Source organism: Macrobrachium rosenbergii, chromosome 25 (genome assembly GCF_040412425.1).
Source record: "Macrobrachium rosenbergii isolate ZJJX-2024 chromosome 25, ASM4041242v1, whole genome shotgun sequence".
Classification (NCBI taxonomy): Eukaryota; Metazoa; Arthropoda; class Malacostraca; order Decapoda; family Palaemonidae; genus Macrobrachium; species Macrobrachium rosenbergii.
In genome coordinates, this window is record NC_089765.1 from 30,204,168 (window position 1) to 30,227,050 (window position 22,883).

At 45.3% G+C, this 22,883-nt stretch overlaps 1 protein-coding gene across 1 annotated transcript in view; it reads right to left on the reverse strand.

Moving 5' to 3' along the window:
- LOC136852524 (ATP-dependent DNA helicase RecQ-like) overlaps window positions 1–22,883 on the reverse strand; it is a 155,207-nt gene that overhangs the window by 126,068 nt on the left and 6,256 nt on the right. The window contains 1 exon segment of the mRNA XM_067127235.1: window positions 3,885–4,122. Within this exon segment, the coding sequence (XP_066983336.1) occupies window positions 3,885–4,121 (237 nt within the window). The 5' untranslated portion in view covers window position 4,122.

Below are 22,883 nucleotides of genomic sequence, written 5' to 3' on the forward strand. Positions count from 1 at the left end.
AAAAAAGTTTTTTTCCGCTTCGGCGCTAACTCACCGAACGCCACCGGCATACGGGAGACGTTTTTGTAAATAGGGCTTCGGCGTTAAAGGGTTAACTTGTTGGAGGATCCTTACAAGGAAAAATTCTGACTCCATCTCGTACAGTACTAGTGACTCTGTACACGAGTCAAAAGCCCATAACCGACAGTCCAAATCTAAAGACAATAACCAACTTCATAAGGTGTGCTCCTATACACCAATTTGTACCTTCATGCTCCCAAAATTCAACAGCGTGATTTCTTAACAACTAACAGTAAGACAGAAAGCACGGTTACTTCACATTTGGTTCAGGACAAAGCGTCACTGCTGCAACGATACGACTAAGGGTTTTACACCTCATTTGAATATTTTCACAAATAATATGAGTCAACAACAGTTACATCTCTGAACTGCATGACAACCTTCTCTAGTGAAAGGTTTTAAAGGAAATAAAGACGTGCTTACAATACAGAAGCCATGAGGATTATTTTAAAAAATGGTAAAAGCTCAGGAATCAACTGTGTGTGCACTGACTTAAGCATTCTTGGACATAAGAGTGTTTGATTTCCTAACACCACAGATAAATACTTAACTCCTCCTCTTAAAGGTTTATGTCTGTCCAGGTAAAACCTCAAGTGTTCTAACTGGACAGACAGCCACTTCTTCATTGCCTACCAAAGCAGTTAAATTAAGCACTGTCACAAAGCCGAGAAGGGCTTTCACTTCTATATTTTTTCTCTAAGCAATGAAAGAAAAGAGAGGTTGCCAATAGAACAAAGCCCAGATACAAGAAAGAGCTTGAAGCTTACTAACATACTTTGCTTCAGCAAGAAGTAAAAGAAAGGTGTCTTCAAAGTTCTTAAATGGTGCCTTATCAAAAGGCTCAAATACTTTATGTTAAAATCTGGATGATTACATCTAAATTTTACTGTAAACCATGATATGAAGGTTGAAATTTCCATCACAAATGATACAAAACCTGTTCAAACTTTAAATTGTCAGCAATACTCCAGTCAGCATGATGCAGAACTGAATGCAATGTAAAGCAGTATCCTTTGATCGCTATAACAGAAAACTGCTTTGCATACCCAAGATACTGGCAGAACTTAAATCAGGATACAGTATACCTAGTGAACAGGTGCTGGATATCGCTCTGGACAAGCACTGTTATTGATACATAAGTCTAACAGTGGAGGGCCTTCTAGACTTAAGGATTGCTTCCTTGGCCATTCTAGAAATTCCCTTAGCTCGTAACAGACAATTGACAATCTGCACACAGTCAGATGAAGCTTGTGGAGGTTCGATGGAATCTTCTCAAATAAGACTGTCTGAAAAGATCTTTTCTAAATGGAAGAAGAGGAGGAACATCTACCGCCATAAAGGAAGTCAGGGGAACCGTTCCCTTGGGAGCCACCAATGAACTATCAAAATCAGCCTGTGTTCTGCAAAGCTCACAACTTTAGTATTTCCTCAAAACAGTAAACAGAGGAAAAACATAAAGGTCTAGATTCGACCATTGTTGAAGGAAGGCATCAACTGTCCATGACTGAGGATCCTGGCATGGAGGGCAGTAAACTGGGGGAGTAGTGTTTTGGGCAGTCGCGAACAGATTGGCGTTTGGGTTTCCTCACAGGTTCCACAACTTCTGGCAAACCTGAGGAAGAGGATACTATCCGACTGAAGACCTTGCCCTTTTCTGCCAAGTTGGTCTTCAATTGGTCCAAGAACTTGAAACTTGCATGCTGAACAGAGGAAGGTGAAAAAACTTATTATAGCATATGTAAGTCCTAACCCAGCTCTAAGCAGCTTCAAAAACTGGAAACAGATGCAGTAGCATTCCGAGAACCAGCATGAAAGGATACACTACCGAGGTAACCTCTGTTGTTTAGATTAAGCCAGCAACAGGCTGACAAAACACCTACGTTGGTTGGTTCCTGAGAGCTCACTCTACAAACACAGTTCCAAGCACAATACACTGTTTGTGTTACGTACAGAACTGTTCAACACCAAACAGTTTCCTAGCTTTCTCTTTTGACTGTTCATCCATTTTCCAAAGGCTCTGCTTCCATGATAATGCACCTTACCATAATCAGTGTTAACTTCTTACTCATTTTAACAAGAGCTGAGGCAGAAGTAAACTACAGAGTGCCAGTCAATGGTTTAATCTTCAGCAGAATACTAAAGGAGAATCAACCATATCACACTTGAAACCCCCAAAGTCTAATGGAAGAACTGACAGAAAAAAACGGCAATCTGCGGATGATGACAGTGAGGTGAAAAACACCAGACGTGGTGACATACCACGGAAAGCCAGCAATGACGTTACGGAATGCCGGTAGTAAGTACCAGATGGCTGGGTGAGAAAGGTAAAGGGTTCTTGCATGATGCCACCACAGAACCATGACAACAGCAGAAGCAATCTGCACAACACTTACGAGAGCTGTTTTATCACTCTACATACATAAATGGTGAAAGGGGAAGAGCCGCTATTACGAATAGGAATAACTGTCACAAGGTCACGAATACAAGGCGATAGAGGGGAAAAACTGAGTAAGAGGGGGGAGGGTTATCGTCTGCTCGAAGGACAGGGTGAGCAAACACTAACAGCAGAATTGCTGCACAGTTCAGAACTATAGTGAGGTAAATATAGTACAGTATGTCTGTATCCCTAAATACATGACTACCAGTTCTCATACATCACCATCACTGTCTCCAGAATGGATGATATGTGAGCTGGTGAACACGAGTGCTAAACTACCAAATAACTCCTTCGGAGAACGTGTTAAATTCAAACTGAAGATGCTTGAGAGAGGTGGCAAAGGGCACAGACCTTGGTCCCCAGACACTCCATGGTTCCGTCCCAGGAGATGACTAACAGATCCAGACTAGTCCAGGGGGGCTACAGATAGATGCCAATGGTCTGACACCTTCTCCCTCGCAGGGGACACCAAAAAGGCTGATCACTATGAGGGGGGGGGGAGATCTTTGCCCTAATTTCTAACCATAATAAAAAATATTTTTCAATCACCTATTATTTTTCTCCTGAACCACATAGGAAGCAAAAGAAGGCAGAGCAAAAGGAGTGAGAGAGGAATTAACCTAGGCTATCAGGTAGGCTAATGCAGGAGAAGCAACACTGGAAGACAAAAGGAAAAGACTGAGTAGGCTTATGGTGTGCCCTAAAGAATTGTCTACATAATCTACTGGCCTCTAGCATCTTCTGATATTTCACAAAATTTTCATTCTCTCATCAGATCACTCCTTATCATCTTCACATCAAGAAAACCACACTTGTGCCTCAACAGCTAGGCTAACACACGTGGCCATCATGCACAACCAAAACATTCGGTTTCCACAAACTCTTTCCTATACAGCCTAATGCTTTCATCACTGCTTCTTGTAGATGACATAATGCAAAAACAGAAAACATGCACAATACCGTATATGAAAATCAGCAAGAAATAACCGATAGCATTACTAACACCGATTCACACCGTCTGCACAAGGACACTGCATGAAGAATCCTTACAAGAATTCATGCAGTGACAAGAACGTAAACATTCTGACACCAGCTGGTGGGAAACAGGTGATTACAGAGACAGTCCTAGCAGGTTAGCCAAGCGCTATTTTGTTTTACTTTGAATGCAGATCACGCCTAATGGTGCGAAGATATATGCTAACTTCAACAGTAGGTAAGATTCATTCCAAATAATGTGACATTAATACAATAAAGAATACTGTATACAACAACTTCAACACAGAATAACCTCATGACCTCCTTAACAAATTTACACAAAATTCCTATTTGAACACAACAGAGAAAACAAAATCACTCTTGACTTTTCAAATAAATAAAAAATCCTTACCAAAAATGATTTGGATGATGTAGAGGGGATTGTATCTGGATCAAAATCTGCATCAATATTTCCAAATATTTCTTCCAATTCATCTTGTGGTATGTCCTCAGAAGCTTCAGATTTTTTGGTACTCTTCCTTTCCTCCTCTTCTTCAAAATAATCAGCTGCCATCTCCTCAAAATGTTCATCTTCCATAAATGCTCCAATAGCTCCACTGATTTCATCAATCTCAAGGGAAGATGTCATTCTGCCAAGGAAAAATTACAGCTGTAGAAACTTTAATAAACCAGCTAAACAAACTCATCTTTCATGGCTTCATCTTAAAAGTTTTAAGAGTATGTGAAAACTTGCTAATCTTCCCACTATGTTTATTACATGCATTTTAGTTCAGTACATCAAAGTTGCCTGTTCATTTAAATTCATAAACGTGGATATGTAAAAAACTATACTGTAGTTATCTCAGCAACCTGAAAGGATCACTGTGGTTTCAAACTGGGGGAAAATCACCGAATATCTTTTTATGTGTAAAGAAAAAAGGGATTTTGACAAAGGAAAAATCTATTTCTGGGGAGGGGACCGTGTCACCCAGTGAAAAAGTCCATTCAGCACTTATTTCTAGGTAATTCCGTTGCTAGATACCAGAGAAAGTTAAATGAAATGCTGGAGTTACTACCCCCAGAGCGAGCTCCATTAAATGGAGTCGTGTATGGAAAAGGGTGAACTATAAAAACACGGAACCTTATCCTATAGAGATCCCAAAGTCAAAAGTCCCACTGAGAGGTGCCATTACAAACCCATGCACCACTCGCGGACAGTACACAAATCACCGCTAGCCGCATTCCATGAAAGCACCACCCCACCAGAATGATGTTTACTATGGGGGGGAGACAACACATGACAGAGGTGGGTCACCGGGTGACACGGTTCCCTCTCCAGAAATAGATTTTTCCTTTGTCAAAATCCCTTTTCTGGATTGGGTCCCGTGTCAGCCGGTGAAAAATTAACAGAGAAATAAATATCATTCTTATACTGTAAGAGATAACAAAATATAAGGGGAACAGAAGACCAAAGGTCCACCAAATAATTTAATTGCTAGCAATAACAAGTAATGTACAAATGGAACTGATGGGAGCTTAAAATTAACATGACAATGTAAAAAAAAAAATATACTTAAACAAAATAATTATACAAAATTGAAAACATTATAACATAAATGTGTCATTTAGACAAATATACAGATAACACGGTCAGGGGGTAATGTCAAGGCACGCCTGACTGAAATGACTGTAAGGGGATAACTGAGGCAGTGGAGGAAGAATTGACTAGGAATCAGAAAGGGTACTAGAGGGAGGGACAACATTCCCTGCCGCGACTGCTGAGAATTTAAGAGCCTCTAAGGATTTCAAATAGTGACGTTTGAAAACCAAGGGTGACTTCCAACCAGTGTATTTGGTAAGATCCGTGAAATTCATGTAATGGAAGTAGTTAATGGAGGTGGCCACAGCTCTAATATCATGAACTCTTGGGACTGAGTCAGGATTAGCCTGCTTGATGAAGTAAAGGATTTGTTGTCTAATATCAGACATAGAGATATTAGCCCCCCCTTCCCTGATAAAGAGAGGACCAGATGAGATGTGAGAGGACCTGTCTAAATAAGCCCTCAATGTATGAACTGGACATAGGGACAGGTCTTGAGGAAGGGGGAGAATTTTCCAAGGCGACCACCTATTCTGCGGATCTTCATTTTTGGCTAGGAATTTAGGGTGAGGAATCACCAAAACCTCCCCTGATGGAAGGAAGTCGACATGGTTGGATTCCCTAGAGAGTGCAGACAGCTCTGAAATTCTAGCACCCGAAGCTAGGCTAACTAAAAACAACGTTTTTCTCAATAAGGAAAGGTAGGGACAAGACTGATTATCGATATCTGAGGCTAACTTCAACACGTCATTCAAAAACCAGGAAACCGTATGTGGACGGATTACTGGTCTCAGCCGTCCACAGGCCTTAGGGATGGAAGAAAAGTAAGGATCTGTGAGGTCAATTTTGAAACCGTACAAAAATACTTTCCGTAAAGCCGACTTGACTTTAGTAACAGTACTGGAGGCTAAACCCTTCTCAAACAGTGACCTAAAAAAGGAGATTGCCAAATTTATGGTCACTACTGTAGCCTCAGATTCTTTCAAAAAGAGTGCTAGCTTCTTAATTGCTGAGTCGTACTGCCGAAGAGTAGAGACCCGCTTATCTGATTCCAAGAACATGGTATTGACAGGATCAACATTAGCATCCCTTTGAGCCGCAAATTTCATAAAGTCCACAAAGCCAGGGCATTTTGAATTCTTGAGGAAGCTGACACAGTCTGAGTTTGTATTACTTGTGTTAGTTTTGGACTGGGGATTTGGATGTGGCGAAGTTTCAGTTCCAGCAGAAGTGGAAACCAGTTGCTCTTTGGCCAGTAGGGAGCCACTAGAGCTACTTGACCCTTGAATGTCCTGAGTTTGTGAAGGACCTTTAACAACAAGTTTACTGGAGGGAACAGATAGATCTTCTTCCACCTGTTCCAATCCAATGACATTGCATCCGTGGAAAGAGCTTGAGGGTCCAGGTTGGGAGCTACGTAATGAGGAAGCTTGTTGTTGAGCTTGGTTGCGAACAAATCTACCTCCAGGCCCGGAACTTGGTTGCAGATCCAATTGAACGAGTCCCTGTCTAGGGACCACTCCGACTCGAGGGGAGTTGTCCTCGATAGAGAATCCACCACGACGTTCCGGACCCCTGCAAGATGAGTGGCAGACAGGTGCCACTTGTTCTTGCACGCCAAGGAGAAAAGTGCAATCATTACCTGGTTGATCCGGCTGGATTTTGAACCTCCCCTGTTTATGCAGTGGACTATCGTGGCGCTGTCCAGAACCAGTCTTATATGAATCTTCTTGGGAGGAAGAAGCTTCTTTAAGGTAAGGAAGACCGCCATGGCCTCCAGAACGTTTATATGGAACTGGCGGAACATGGGGGACCAAGTCCCCTGCACTTCTTGGTGTTGAGAATATCCTCCCCACCCGCTTAGAGAGGCGTCTGTGTGGATAACCAACGCCGGAGGAGGAAAATGAAGGGGAACTGACTTGGACAGGCTCTTGACAGTCGACCAAGGCCGGAGTCTCTTCTTCAAGATGGGAGGAATCAGAGACACCTTGTCTCCGAGTCTGATATTTGCTCGACTCCGCCACACACTGTTGATATCTTTCAGTTTTGTCTTCAGCAACAGATCTGTCACTGAAGCGAACTGAAGGGAGCCCAAGACTCTTTCTTGGGCCCGTCGAGAGGCTCGTTTGGACTTGAGAAACTGTCTGGTTGCTCTGGCTATCTCTTTCCTCTTGGGAGGAGGAAGAGAGAGCTTGTGAGAATTCAGATCCCACTGGATTCCTAGCCATTGAAAACAACTGCTCGGAACCAGGCGGGACATGTTGAGGCCGAAAGGCATCACCTTGAAGGAATATGCCTGCCTTCCGAGCCTGAACCCCAGAAAGGGGGAGAACCTTCTCGCAACCGGGACGTGATAATAGGCGTCGGAAAGATCTAAAGAGGTCGTTACGGCTCCACGGGGCAGTAGGGTCAGAACTTGGGAGACTGTAAGCATCCGAAACTTGTCGCAACGAATGTAGGAATTCACACAGGACAAGTCCAGAATTACTCTCCGCTTGTCGGAACCCTTCTTGGGAACACTGAAGAGCCTGCCTTGGAACTTCAGTGTCCTCACCTTCCTGATGGCCTGTTTCTGCAAAAGATCTTCCACAAAGTCCTCGAGATCCTTGGTTGGTGTCTGATAAAACTTGACTGGTGGAGGGGGACCATCGATCCAACTCCAACCTAGGCCCTTGGAAACTATACTCTGAGCCCAGGGACAGAAGGTCCACTGGGCCCGAAAATGGTATAGCCTCCTGCCCACTGGATGTATGTCATCGGTCCTGCGTTTGCTTCCTCCCTCTGGAGCCTCGACTTCCTCTGTTCCTGGGAGAGAGGCAGGGGGCTCCTCTTCCCTAACATAGCCTCGGGGCCTGTTGCCTCTGGTTGACTGCCCAGAGCGAAAAATTTCCCCTGGCTTTCATATGAAGCATTGAAAGCCGGGGAGGAGACGTAGGAGGGGGCAGCAAGAGACTGATGTGACGGGTGCACCAGGACATACTGAGGCGGAGGTTGGGAGGAAGAGGTTGAAGGCTGATCCTGTAAGGGAACCTGGACAAAGGACTGAGCCAGGAGGCGTTTGAAATGCTTAAATTTCTTGCCGGACTTTGGGGAAGGCCCGGCAAGATCTGACTGCTTCTGTTTATAGGGCAGACCCCAACGAGAACGGAGACTCTGATTGACCCTAGCCGCCTCAGATAAGACTGCGTCAACTTCTTCTTGGGGAAAAGATTAGCTCCCAGACAGAACTCTTCAGAAGCTTATTTGGTTCATGCCGAACTGTGGCTGCCGAAAGATATGCTTCCGGCAGGCCAGTCGGGCAGTCATAAAGTCAAACAGGTCTTGTTGAAAATTCGCCAAGAGAGATTTCGTCAAGACCTGGAACAAGGAATCTTCCCTATAAACCAAAGAAGTTGCTTCTGCCAAAGTCAGGGAGTTCAAAGACCTGGCGAGCCTATCCTTACTATCAGCTTCTGCTTTCAGGAGCGACGCCGGGATCTTAGGGAGCTGCTCACTGAACAGGTCAGAAGCGCAGTCTGGGTCAAGACGAGACACTGTAAACGTATTAGGGGCTCCCTTCCAGAACTCGGTGCCCCCGGGAAAGACAAGAGATGTTGGGTCCGTCTCCCGGAGATGAGGGAGGGGTTTACCTTCTAAGCAAGCCTGACTAGTCAGAGAGGCCACTTTCGAAGTACAAGGAGGAAGGAGAATATCACCTAAAGTGAACATAGTGAACACTCCCTTGGCTGGTGTGAGCCTAGTGTTCTCCGCTTGCCACTCCGTAAGTGTCCTCATCACAGACGACTGGGCTTGGTCTCTAGGATAGATAACGGTCTCCTTAGGGACTTTATCAGACCTGTTCCAAACCTCCTTCCTCAGCATGGCAAAACCTGTGTAGGGGGATGTCAGGTCCGGAGGATAGAATTCCAATTCCTCCAGTCTCCTTGTGCCCAAACCCTCTATGGTGAGAGTACCTTCGTGCTCGGGAGCATAAAGGGCCAGACGCCAAGGATTCCCCAGATCGAAGGGAGGGAGAGTGGAAGGGTCAGGAACAGAATGGGACTTACTGAAGACAAAGATATTCAAAAGAGGCAATAAATTATCAATTTTATACCATACATTACAAGATTTATGGAGATTATAAAGGTTCCATCTCCACTTTCCAAACCCAATTATGGATGACAATAAAAGCACCTTTAAAGCATTTACTTCTTTTGGTGAAAACTTTAAGTTTAAGAGTTCAGGATACAGTGGACCCCCGCCTATTTGCGGTTCCGGATTCGATGCTTCACCTACTCACAGATTTTTCTGTGGAACGTATATGCAGTACTGTACACACATTCACTAATTCCTGTACATGTATTTTCATATCATTTTTGTGACTACATGCATTTTTTTGTGATCAAACTATTAAAATACTCAGGTACAGGCAGTCCTCGGTTATCGGCAGGGGTTCCGTTCTCAGGAAACGATAACCGAAAATCAGCGATTTTCGCGCTTTTTCAGCGAATTTCGGGGCTTATCGGCGCTGAAAGTGCTGATTTTCAGTTATCGGCACCTCTGTTAGGTATGTATCGGCGCCAATAGCCAATTATCAGCTCCAATAAGCGGAAATCGGTAATTTTCGGCACCGAAAGTTGCCGATTTTTGTCACTAGACAAGCGCCGTAAAACCAGATCGCCATTAACCGGGGACTGCCTGTATAAGTGTTTTTCAAGGGTTGTTTTGGTGTTTGAACTACCAAGCTACCATAGGCAGTTATTAGTGTTTTTTGAGGGGAGTCAAGTATTCACGGATTTTAGCTATTTGTGGGGGGTTGTGGTACACATCCCCCACGAATACCGGGGGTTGACTGTAAAGCAGAATGCACTGAGAAAAAAACAAATACCTGACTCTGAGAAGAACTTCTGGGTTTCCTGACTAATGATGTATTGCAATATTTTAACTTGTAATCAAGGAGTGTCAAAAACCTCATCAACACCACTACAGTCAATGAGATGACATTTAATCTTGTCTTGGATAAACTTACTCACATCCATGCTCACCAACTTTTCATCTGTATCTACCTATATGAATCACCAAACCAAGGTTATTACTCCAAACATCTGTTGGCTGATGGGCATTATCCTACCTTCAGATGACAGTCACAAAGACCATTTGCTAATGAGTAGAGCACTTATTTTTTCACTCAATTCTAAAAATACATTTATGCTAAAATTGAGAGCACCTATTTATACATGTACACTATGCAAGGTTTATCCAGCTTTGATAAAGCATCAATTTATGGTAACTTGGAAAGCATCCCTAAGAGATTTATATAAATTAGCTCAGTTGTCTGGTTACACTAATTATTAGCCATAATAATATGCAAACTTGGCAATTCCATATCTAATACTTGTTAGGGGAGCTAATCTAGCCCTCAGCTGTCAATAACCTTTCTTACGGTACACCATATCCCTGATATATCTTGTGGAATCATCTTCCTACACTGTTTTTCCTGCTAGCATATACATAAACGGTCCAAAGTCTGCCATGTTTGATAAGAACCACAAGTTCAAACTAAATTCCTAGCCAAGCAAATCCGAGTACTGTCCATTTATGAATTCATGAACCGATTCCTGAAAAGAATCAAGATAATGCACTGCTATGACTGGCAACTGTAATAAATTAGTATATATAAAACATCACATGACCATACATCAGCTACAGTATTTCCTTTAGGGGATTAGAAGAGAAACAAGCTCTCTATCACAGTGATAAAATCAAGAACTCAAGTGTCTGGGAACTTGAAGTTATTAAAGAGAACAAGCTACGGCATACATTTCCATAGCCTGCTCCATACCTTCAATCTTGTACTCCCTTAGCAATGGTTAAAATTCAGGTTTAAAAATTTGCTGCACACTACACATTTGCCTCTACCACATAAATATAATTATAAAAATTATGCTTAACAAGAAAATTGTACTCTAGCACTGTAAGCCTCAAGACTAAACAATGGAACATGTTACTAATTTGTAACAATATCAGATTCAGCAAACTATAAATTTCAATTTGGCTATTACAGCATTTCCACAGCAATGAAGAAATACCTTGATGGGCATAAAAGTACATACAGTATTCATAAAATAGCTCTACTGTGAATATAGCATAACTAATCACTCATTAAAGGCACTGACAGATGCAATTTTATTTTTTTCTATGCAGGGTTAGTTCAAGTGACCCTGTGTTATGAGCCAACTACTTTAGTGTTGTACCATAATCAACAATGCACATGAAGTGGAGTTATGTCAGTCTATACAGTACTCAAAAATACATTTATGTATTTTTTCCCAATCCTGGAGATATACATAGCTTAACATGAGCTTTACTACTTGCAGAATATGTTTGGGGAAGTTGGTGAGTGTAAAACATATACAGGCAGTCCCCTGAGTGTAAAACATATACAGGCAGTCCCCTGGTTACGACGGGTCCGGCTTATGACGTTCCGAGGTTACGACGCTTTTCAAATATATTCATCAGAAATCATTTCCCAGTTTACAACGCATGTTCCGGGGTTACGATGCCGATCCGATGGAAGAAATATGACTCCAAAACACCAGAATAATAAAAATTTGGAGGTTTTTTGGGTGAAAACCTCAATAAAAGTGCAGTTTACATAATTTTCAATGCACCCAAAGCATTAAAAGTAAGGTTTTCTTTGGATTTTTGACAATTTTCGAAGATTTTTTGGCTTACGACACAGTGTAGGAATGGAAACCCCGTCGTAATCCAGGGACTGCCTGTACTGTACAGAAGGACATGTGCTTTGTCAAAGATGAGACTATAGCTCCTCAGTATCAAAGACTTGAGACAGATAGGCTGATGTTAAACATTCCAGTAATCTCAAAAGCAAAGGATGACAAGTTCCCAACTATTCTGCTTCTGAGACAAAACCACACGTTAGGCTCTTGGAAAAAAAAAAAGCCTCAGAAACTTGGACAGCATCATCACAAACTTGGAGGCTTATTATCAGTACAAGGTTGCAAGCAAACTACACTTACAATGAAGAGTCAGGCGTCACTGAATATCACTAGTATACAGTAAAACCCCCGTATTCGTGGTCTCAATATTCGCGGACTCACGTACTCGTGGATTTCTTTGTGGAACATCTACCCGTTATTTGTGGAAAATTCGCCCATTTGCGATATTTTTCACTGAGAAATATTCACTAAAATTACTGTATTTTTATATTTTCATAACTAAATGCACTTTTTGTTATAAAACTATTAAAATACTCAGGTATAAGCATTTTTAGAGGATTTTTTTGTTTAAACTATCAAAATAGGCAGTTATAAGTGTTTTTAGAGGGGTTTTAAGTATTTGTGGATTGTCGCTACTTGTGGGGGGGAGGGTGCGGTATGCATTCCCCACGAATACGGGGCTTTACTGTAAAGACATGTAACGGCAAAAGGTTGGCCTTAAGTTAGGATTCATAAACTTACCAAGGACAACAACAAATGAGAAACAACAGACACAGGGCAAGGAGATGACTTTTTATTTTTCTAACTGCAACCTTCCACAGCACTTCTTTGGTGCAAAATGTTATAATCTTTATCAAATAGAAACAAATTTCTCTTCTAGATTCTTAGAATTTAATCAGGTCATTCTTATACTGGAATATCAACTATTTCCTGCTGTAAGGGACAAAAATACGAGCAATTACTGACTAGGATTTTATGTTAGTGTAAATGGATACATGATCTTGGTTTTGGAGCTGCCAAAGGTCATGCAACTAGCTATTAACAAACATCTAGATCCCTAAACAGCTACGGTATTTCAAGTTTCAAAGAAAGCTAGAATAAAATACAAAGAAATCAAGGCAGTGTATAAGAATATTTACCAGCTTTAGAGATTCATTAAGGTCAAGGTTTGCAAATGCTGGTGACTGCAACTGTGAGGCAATTGGAGGGGCTATATGGTAAGCCTCTTCAGGAACTAAAGATCTGAGTTACTTTATTTCATGAATATTTGGTCTGACCTGGCACTGGATGTAAATAGGAAAATTACTAGTAAAAAGAAAAGGTGAGAAAGAAAAAAAAATTTATTTTCATGACAAAATTAAGTTTCATATATAGTAAAGTGAACCCCCACCCACGTATTTGCGGGGGATGAGTACCGCAACCCCCCGCAAATAGCTAAAATGCGCAAATACTTAAAACCCCTCTAAAAACACTTAAAACTGCCCATTTTGATAGTTTAAACACAAGAAAAACCCTGTAAAAATGCTAATACCTGAGATTTTAATAGTTTTATCACAAAAAAGTGCATTTATTCATGAAAATTATATGAAAATATATTTTAATGATAAAATAAAGTTTGTTCATACTTACCTGGCAGATATATATATAGCTGTATTCTCCGAATCCGACAGAATTTCAAAAACTCGCGGCACACGCAGTGTGGCCAGGTGGTTAGTACCCATTCCTGCCGCTGGGAGGCGGGTATCGGGAACCATTCCCATTTTCTATTCAGATTTTCTAGTGCCACTGTCTCCTGAGGGAAGGAGGGTGGGCACTATGATTATATATATCTGCCAGGTAAAGTATGAACAAACTTTATTTTATCATTAAAATATCATTTTGTTCATGAGACTTACCTGTCAGATATATATATAGCTGAATCCCACCATTGGAGGTGGGAGGAGACAGAATAGGATTTAGAAAACAAATAAATGTAGGCGATTGACGCCTTGGTTCCTTACGTGTTAGCATAGCTGACTTCGTGGTTACTGTCACCCAAGCCTGCTTCTGCTTTACTAGAGTCTCCAGCAAGGTAGTGACCTATATAGCTGGTGAGTTTTAGATGATCTGTCCACGGGGGCTTGACCACAATGGGCCTAGATCATACGACCATACTGAGAGGGCAAAAGGAGCAACGACCAACCACCTGACCGAGCCTATCTAAGTCATTGAACCTAACATAGGTTAACGACTGGGACGTCCACCTTCGGTGGCCACCCAACAACCAAAAACACAAAAGCAAGATTAAAAAATACTTCCTAACCCCTAAAGGATAGGATGAGTATTGCTCTCTGCCCCCAACATTGTCTGCGGAAACGTATGGTCCTAGCGAAGAGCAGTCTTCGAGAGTCGTCTTCACGTCCCGCAAGTAATGTGAAGCGAACACTGAATTACTTCACCAGAAGGTGGTACCCAGAAGATCGTTAAGGGACATGTTCTTCTGGAAAGCCACCGAAGTCGCAATGGCCCTCACTTCATGAGCCTTGACTTTCAGAAGTCTCATGTCGCTGTCTTGGCAGGTAGAATGAGCCTCTTTGATTGTACTTCTTAAAAAGAATGTCAGAGCATTCTTGGACATCGGTAAGTCAGGTCTTCTAACAGAACACCACAGATTGTCCGACGGGCCTCGACTTCCTTTCGTCCTGTCTAGGTCGAATTTGAGAGCCCTGACAGGGCACAGGACTCTCTCTGACTCTTGCCCAAGAATTTCTGTCATACCCTTGATCTCAAAACTCTTGGGCCAAGGGTTTGAAGGATTTTTGTTCTTGGCGAGGAACATAGGACTTAGGGAGCATACGGCATTGGGCCCTCTAAAGCCTATGTGCTTGCTGATGGCTTGAACTTCACTAACTCTCTTCGCCGTCGCCAGAGCAGTTAGGAAAATAGCCTTCCTTGTCACATTCTTGAGAGAAGTCGAAGAAAGAGGCTCGAATGAATTTGACATTAAAAATTTCAGAACGACATCCAGGTTCCAGGGAGGCGTCTTGGGTTGAGGTACCTTCACAGTCTCAAAGGATCTCAAGAGATCGTGAAGATCCTTGTTGTCGGCCAAGTCTAGACCTCTATGTCTGAAGACTGCCGACAGCATACTTCTATAGCCTTAAATTGTTGAGACTGCCAGCTTTTCCTTCTCTCGGAGATGAAGCAGGAAGTCTGCTATTTGCGGCACAGAGGTCGTGGTTGAGGAAATCCCTTTGCTTCTGCACCATTTCCTGAAATTGGCCCACTTAGATTGGTAGACCACATTGGAGGAGGCTCTCCTGGCGCTGGCGATAGCCCTTGCCACTGCTCTCGAAAACCCCCTCGCTCTTGCCAACTTCGTGATAGTCTGAATGCAGTCAGACTCAGAGCGGGGAGGTTTTTGTGGTATCTTAGGAAATGGGGCTGCCTGAGCAGATCTACTCTCAGGGGAAGCGTCCTTGGGAAGTCCACCAGGAAGGCCATGACCTCTGTGAACCATTCTGCCGCTGGCCAAAAGGGGGTGATCAACGTCATCCTCGTCCCTTCCGACGCTGAGAACTTCCTGATTACCTCCCCCAGAATCTTGAAGGGAGGAAAGGCGTAGAGATCCATACCCTTCCAGTCCCAGAGGAGGGCATCTACTGCTACTGCTCCTGGATCTAGAATGGGAGAACAGTATAGAGGGAGCCTCTTTGTCCTGGACGTCGCGAAGAGATCCACCAAGGGACGTCCCCATAACCTCCACAGCTCCTGACAAACCTCCTCGTGAAGGGTCCACTCGGTCGGCAGAAGTTGACGCTGCCAACTGAGAAGGTCCGCGCGGATATTCTCCACTCCTGCAACGAACCTCGTAAGGATCGTGATCCCCCACGCATGGGCCCAAAGCAGGATTTCCTTCGCCAGGGCGAACAGGGACCGGGAGCGAGTTCCTCCCTGCTTCTTGAGGTATGCCAGGGCTGTGGTGTTGTCTGAATTTACTTGTACCACTCGGCCTGACACTTGGCTCTCAAAGAATTGTAGGGCCAGCAGGATCGCCCCTAACTCCTTGAGATTGATGTGCCAGGACACTTGTTCCCCTCTCCAGGTGCCTGACACTTCCTCCCCCCCTAGTGTTGCTCCCCATCCCTCCCTGGATGCATCAGAAAATAACACTAGGTCGGGGCTCTGAAGGCGTAGAGAAACCCCTTCTGCCAACCTCGAGGGGTCGAGCCACCACCTCAGGTGATTCTTGACAACGGGAGAGATCTTCAGGGTCTCCTCTAGATTCTCCTTGTCTATCCAGTTTTCCGCCAAGAAAAACTGGAGCGGCCTGAGATGAAGTCTTCCCAGGGAAACAAACTTCTCCAGCGAGGAAATGGTCCCCAGCAAACTCATCCATTCCCTCACCGAGCATGTTTCCTTCCCTAGGAAGGGTGAGACTTTTTCTAAGCATTGCTGCTGACGTTCCTGGGATGGAAAAGCTTGAAAAGCCACTGAATCCATCTGAATCCCCAGATAGACGATGGACTGCGTCAGGATCAGATGGGACTTTTCTTCATTCACTAGAAGTCCTAGGGACTTCGTCAACTCTAAAGTCGAATTCAGGTCCTCCAGACACTTTGACTGTGAAGAGGCTCGGATGAGCCAATCGTCCAGGTAAAGCGAGATACAAATGCCCGCCAAGTGAAGCCATCTCGCCACATTTCTCATGATAATTGTGATGATCATGGGAGCTGTGCTTAGCCCGAAGCAAAGAGCTCTGAATTGAAAGACTCGTCCCCCTAGTACAAACCTCAGGTACTTCCTCGACTGGGGATGTATGGGAACGTGAAAGTAAGCATCCTGTAAGTCCAGAGCAACCATCCAATCTCCTGGTCTTAATGCTCCTAGAACAGACTGGGACGTTTCCATCTTGAAATTTTCCTTCACTACGAAGCGGTTCAGTCTGCTGACATCTAGGACTGGTCTCCATCCTCCCAACTGTTTCGGAACTAGGAACAGTCGGTTGTAGAATCCTGGGGAGTCCAGCTCCAGGACTTGCTCCACAGCTCTTTTTTCAAGCATTTGCTCCAAAAGGTCGAACAGGATCTGTTGCTTCTCTTGATGGTAGGAGGGCAACAGATCCCTGGGCGACGTGCACAGGGGTGGCGAGTCGAGAAAGGGGATCTTGTATCCTCTCTCGAGAACTTCGAGGGACCAGGTGTCCGCCCCTCTTGCACTCCAGGCTCCCGCAAACGAAAGAAGCCTGGCTCCCACAGGTGTCTGGAGGCACTGTAAATCACTTCTTGCCCCTAGGTTTTGTGGGGCTGCGCCTCTGGAAAAACCTCTTCCTCAGGGAGACGATCTCGAGGAAGAAGCTCCTCCACGAAAGGGCTTCTTCTTCTTGGAGGTCAGAACCGACGACGACGTCAAAGGGACTGCTGGGCGTCTTGACGAGTGGGCCAAGAGGTCTTGAGTGGCCTTCTCCTTCAGACTAGCGGCGAGGTCCTTGATTAAAGACTGGGGGAAGAGATGGTTCGACAAAGGGGCGAACAATAATTCTGCCCTCTGCGACGGAGAAACTGACTTAGACATAAAGTTACAGTACAAGGCCCTCTTCTTCAAGAGGCCCGTACAAAAGTGGGAAGCCAGTTCCTCTGAGCCATCCCTGACAGCCTTGTCCATGCAGTTCACCACGCTGGACAGCTCGCCCAGGCTGATCGAGTCGGGGCTTCTAAGCTTGACGTCCAAAGCTCCCAAACACCAGTCCAAGAAATTGAAAACCTCCATGGTGCGGAATAGTCCCTTCAAATGATGGTCCGTCTCCGACATAGTCCAAGACACCTTGGCTGCAGACAGGAGGGACCTTCTAGGTGCGTCGACTAGGCTGGCCAAATCTCCCTGGGACGAAGAAGGAACTCTTGAGCCGACGTCCTCTCCTGTCTCGTACCACATACCTGCCTTACCGCAAACCTTGGACAGAGGCAGGGCAAAAGAAGTCTTGCCTTGGGTCTTCCTTTCCTCCATCGTAGCAAGAGATGAAGTCATTTTAACAAACCCCGGCCCTCTCCTCGTCTTGGACGAAGCTAACTGCAAAGGGAGGAGAGAGAGGAGCCGAGGGTTTGAACTTGTCACCAAACAAGTCCTTAAGAAGACCGGCCAACACCTGGTAGTCGGTAGACGAGGAAGCAGGAGGTTGCTCAATGTCCGCAGGCTCCGACTCGCCAGAGACTTCTCCCTCTTCAATGGGAGAAACCAGAGAGTCTCCCAACACCTTAGGAGAACGAAGGCCTTGCGGCCCAACACGCAGGAGGGATCTCTTCTTCCCCGCAGTCTTTGATTGCTCTGGAGCGTCACGTCGAGCAACCAAAGAGGCGTCCTGACGAGCGTCCATCCGGGCGTCCAGCCTAGCGTCCAGCCGAGCGTCCTGCACGGTAGCGAGAGGAGCGTCCTGACGAGCAGCTACTGAGGCGTCCAGGATAGCTGCTTGCGGAGCGTCACGCTGCAGACGAACGTTACGATGGTGAACCAGCTAGCCGTGAGGACGACAGGGCGATGAAGCAGGTGACGGAGACGACGAAAAAGGCGCAGGAGAGGGGGACTTTCTGGACCTCTTGATGGGCAACTTCGAGTCCTTGCGTCGATGACACGGCTCTGCTTCCCTCTCTGCAAAGAGAGAAGCCAACTGACGCTGCATATCCAGCAAGATTTTCTTGGAGGGAGAGGTCTCCTTTTCGGGGGAAGAGCTGATCCTGTGAGAAGACGAGGGGCGAAGGGACGCCTTCTTCCTCTTCACGGGAGCTAAAACAGCTCTCTCCCTGGAGCGACTGGGGCGCTCACAAACGTCCTCCTCTGAAGACGCCCTGGTCCTCTTCTGTGGCGGGAAAGCGTCGAAACACCCCGATGACGGTGAAACAATGCCTTGCAAAAGATGACGTGAAGCGTCCTCTTCTCTGAAGCTCCTCTTCAGCGGGCGAGAGTCCTTCCGAGAGCTCCACCCCTTACGAGGGGAGGACGCCTCGGAGGACGAGAAGCAGTCCTTAAGGATACGTGCATGCGCGCGATCCTTGGCAGCCTGGGAAGCGACAACAAGTCCTGCCGAAGGGACGCCAGATCGGTGGGAAGCCCCCGTAACCCTCTTACGGCTTTCGACATGCCCTCTCCCTGAGTCCTGGGAGTCCGACAGAGGTCCAGGCCTAGAAGCGTTATGGGGCCGATCTGACGCCCCCTCCACAACACTAGGGGGATCACTACACTTCACTGCACTTTGAAGCGACGTCACTTTTGATTCCAGAGCACGGATGGTGTTCATAATCTCCGTCAGGGCCAAACCCTCCGCAGACACAACCTCAGGGCCTGAAGGCAAAACCACAGGGATAGGTGAAACTATGTCTATATTTGGGTTATCAAGAGAGGAATTAGTACCCTGACTCTTACAAACACTCCTGGAGGAAGACCTCCTGATCCTGTCACGCTCCAACTTACAAACATAGGAATCATAAATCTTCCAGCTTGCATCCGACAAAGACTCACACTCCTTGCAGCAATCATTGATCAAGCAGACATGCCCCCTACACCTCATGCAAACAGAGTGAGGGTCTACCGAAGCTTTCGGTAGCCTCACCTTACACTCACTCACACAACATAGCCTACTCTAAAGCTAGCAGAACTAGTTCCAGACATCATTCAAAGAGCAATCAAGAGCAAATTCAAAAACAGTCCACAAAAAGCATATGCCAATCCACAATCCAAAGTCAAAAACCAAAAGTCAAAGAGAATACTTAAGTGGAAACGAGTTAACGAAATCCAAAGATGGAGGTACTGAAAACAGATGTTGACAGTACCGGAGACAGAGAAAATCTGAATAGAAAATGGGAATGGTTCCCGATACCCGCCTCCCAGCGGCGGGAATGGGTACTAACCACCTGGCCACACTGCGTGTGCCGCGAGTTTTTGAAATTCTGTCGGATTCGGAGAATACAGCTATATATATATCTGACAGGTAAGTCTCATGAACAAAATGAAATTTTTATGATAAAATAATGTTTCACTTATACTTACCCGGTAGTTACATATAGCTGTCGTCTTTGACGTCACGGCAGTATTCAAATTTCGCGCTAGCGCTTATCGTTACAAAGGTGATCCTCTACCCCGCCCTCTATCGGGTATCGAACCGCCCCAAGAACACGCCATAAGTTTCTGCCCAACTGCCCAGGTGAGGGGAGGAGGGAGGGTTATGATTATGTAACTAACGGGTAAGTATAAGTGAAACGTTATTTTATCATAAAAATTTCATTTTCACTTATACAACTTACCCGGTAGTTACATATAGCTGATTGGCACCTTGAGGAGGTGGGGCACTGGCAGCTAATAAAATTCTTGGAATTATCTACTTGCAACAAGTTAGACATAGGTTCCTTACCTTTAAAGGTAGCTGACTCAGTGGTTACTGCCTCTGTAGTCTGCTGGCCTTTATATTGTGCCGAGAGGATATAAAGGGGATCCGTGTGTGGACACAATAAAAACAGTACCTGCCGTGAGAGAACATGGCTGCGCACGGACAAGTCTGATGCCCTTGATCAGGCGCAGTACAACGAACAACAAAACGAGGGATCACCTAACATTACCATAAAACCAATACCAAAGATTAAAAACTGGAAGATACTAACACATCATGTATCTCCAGGCAACCTTAAAAACAACAACCCCAACACCAAGGTGAAAATGTTAGTTAAGGAGCGGACTCCTTTTCACCCTCCCCAACACCGTGTCAGTCGCAATAAAGGGCCCCAGCGTACTGCACTCTTCAAAACAGTTTGCACGTCCACTAAATAATGCGATGCAAACACTGACTTGCATCTCCAAAAGGTGGACTTAACCAAGTCCTTCACAGATAAGTTTCTGCTAAAGGCTACAGAAGTCAGAAACCGCTCTAATCTCGTGCGCTTTACCTTAAGAATACTCATCTCCGAGTCAGCACACTGCTCATGAGCTTCTTTTATCAGGCTTCTCAAAAGAAAGAAAGGGCATTCTTAGAGAGAGGCCTAGAAGGATCTCTAACCGAGCACCAGAGGTGGTCATTGGGACCTCTGAGCTTCTTCGTTCTCTGAACGTAGAACTTGAGAGCTCTCACAGGGCAGAGGTACCTTTCGGGTTCTTCGGGACCGACCAATTGGGAAAGGTCCTTAATTTCGAACTCTCTTGGCCAAGGTCTAGACGGGTCTTCGTTCTTGGCTAAGAAACCAAGAGTAGACATACATACTGCCTTCCCCTTAGCAAAGCCTACTCTTTTGTCAATCGCATGTAGCTCACTTACTCTCCTGGCCGTAGCCAGAGCTACCAAAAAAAAAGTCTTTTTCGTGAGATCCTTCAAGGAGATGTTCGCCATCGGTTCAAAGGACTGAGACCGTAACAATCTCAGCACTACGTCAAGATTCCACGCCACTGGTCTCTTCTGGTCTCTCTTTGACGTATTAAATGATCTAATCAGATCTGAAAGGTCTTGACTCAAAGACACTTCAAGACCCCTATGTCGAAAGACCGGCTAACATGGCTCTATACCCTTTAATGGTAGGTACAGCAAGCTTTTTCTCTCTGTGGAGGAACAAGAGAAAATCGGCCATCTGGGCTATAGACGTCGAAGAAGAAGACACGCCTTCTCTTCGACACCAGGACCTAAACTGTGTCCACTTCGCCTGGTAAACATTGTCAGAGGATTCTCTTCTTGGCTTCGCGATAGCTTCCGAAGCCTCTCTTGAAAAGCCTCTCTTTCTGATGAGTCTCCTGACAGTCTGCAGGCGACAAGATGAAGAGCGGACAAGTTTTGGTGGAACCTCTGAAAGTGCGGCTGTCTGAGTAAATCTGGTCTCTCTGGCAGAAGTCTCGGAAAGTCTGACAGTAGGTTTAGAAGGTCCGGGAACCACTCCCTGGGCGGCCAGAATGGAGCCACCAGAGTCATCCTTACGCTTCGATGGCTTGAGAACTTCGAGATGACTTGCCGCAGGATCTTGAACGGGGAAAGGCATACAGGTCCAGGTCCAACCAGTCCATGAACATTGCATCCACGAAACCGCTTTGTTGTCTGGAACTGAGAGCAGTAAAGGGGCAGCCGAGTCGTTTTGTCGGCTGCAAAGAGATCTATGAGCGGACGTCCCCATATCTTCCAAAGCTCCTCGCAAACTAGGGGATGTAAAGTCCACTCGTTGGATAGGACCTGGTTCTTTCTGCTGAGAAGGTCCGCTGCTACATTTCTCTCCCCTTGAATGAATCTCGTTACTAGTCTGGTCCCGATCTCCTCCGCCCAAACTAGTAGCTCCTCGAGGTCTCGTGAGGGACCACGAGTGAGTGCCCCCTGTTTCCGAATGTATGCCAGAGCGGTCGTGTTGTCCGCCTGGACCAAGACGCATTTGCCTTCCACTTCTTTTTGAAAGGCTAACAGGGCTAAGTGAACCGCTTTTAGTTCCTTTTTTCGATTGATATGCCAGTTTCTCTCTTCTCTTGCCACTGGCCCGAAACTTCTTTTGTCCCCATAGTCGCTCCCTCAGCCCTTGTCCGAGAGGCGCCGGAAAACAGAGTTAGGTCTGGGTTCGGAAGCTGAAGAGGAAGTCCTTGTGACAGCCTTCCTTCTGACCTCCACCAACGGAGGCACTCCTTTATCTTTTCCGAAATGGCGAATGTGAAGGAGTCCGGGAACTGTTTCCTGGGCCACTTCTCTTGCAGGTAAAACTGCAGTGGTCTCAGGTTCAAGCGCCCAGTTTTACAAACTTCTCCACTGAAGTTAAGGTTCCCACGAGGCTCATCCATTCGTTCATGGAACAAATCTTCCTCTGCAGAAAGTCGTCGATCTTCTGCAGGCATGAGGCTATCCGTTGGTTGGACAGAAAAGCCTGAAAGTCTGAGAGTCCAGACTCACTCCCAAATAGACAATCTGCTGACTGGGAGTAAGGCAAGACTTCTTCTCGTTGATAATGAGGCCTAGAGACTTCGTTAATTGAAGAATCTTTGATAGGTCCTCCAAACAGCTCTCCCTCGAAGCAGCTTTGAGCAGCCAATCGTCGAGGTACATGGAAACTCAAATTCCTTCCAGGTGAAGATCTCTGGCTACTGACAACAGGACCCTTGTGAAAACTTGCGG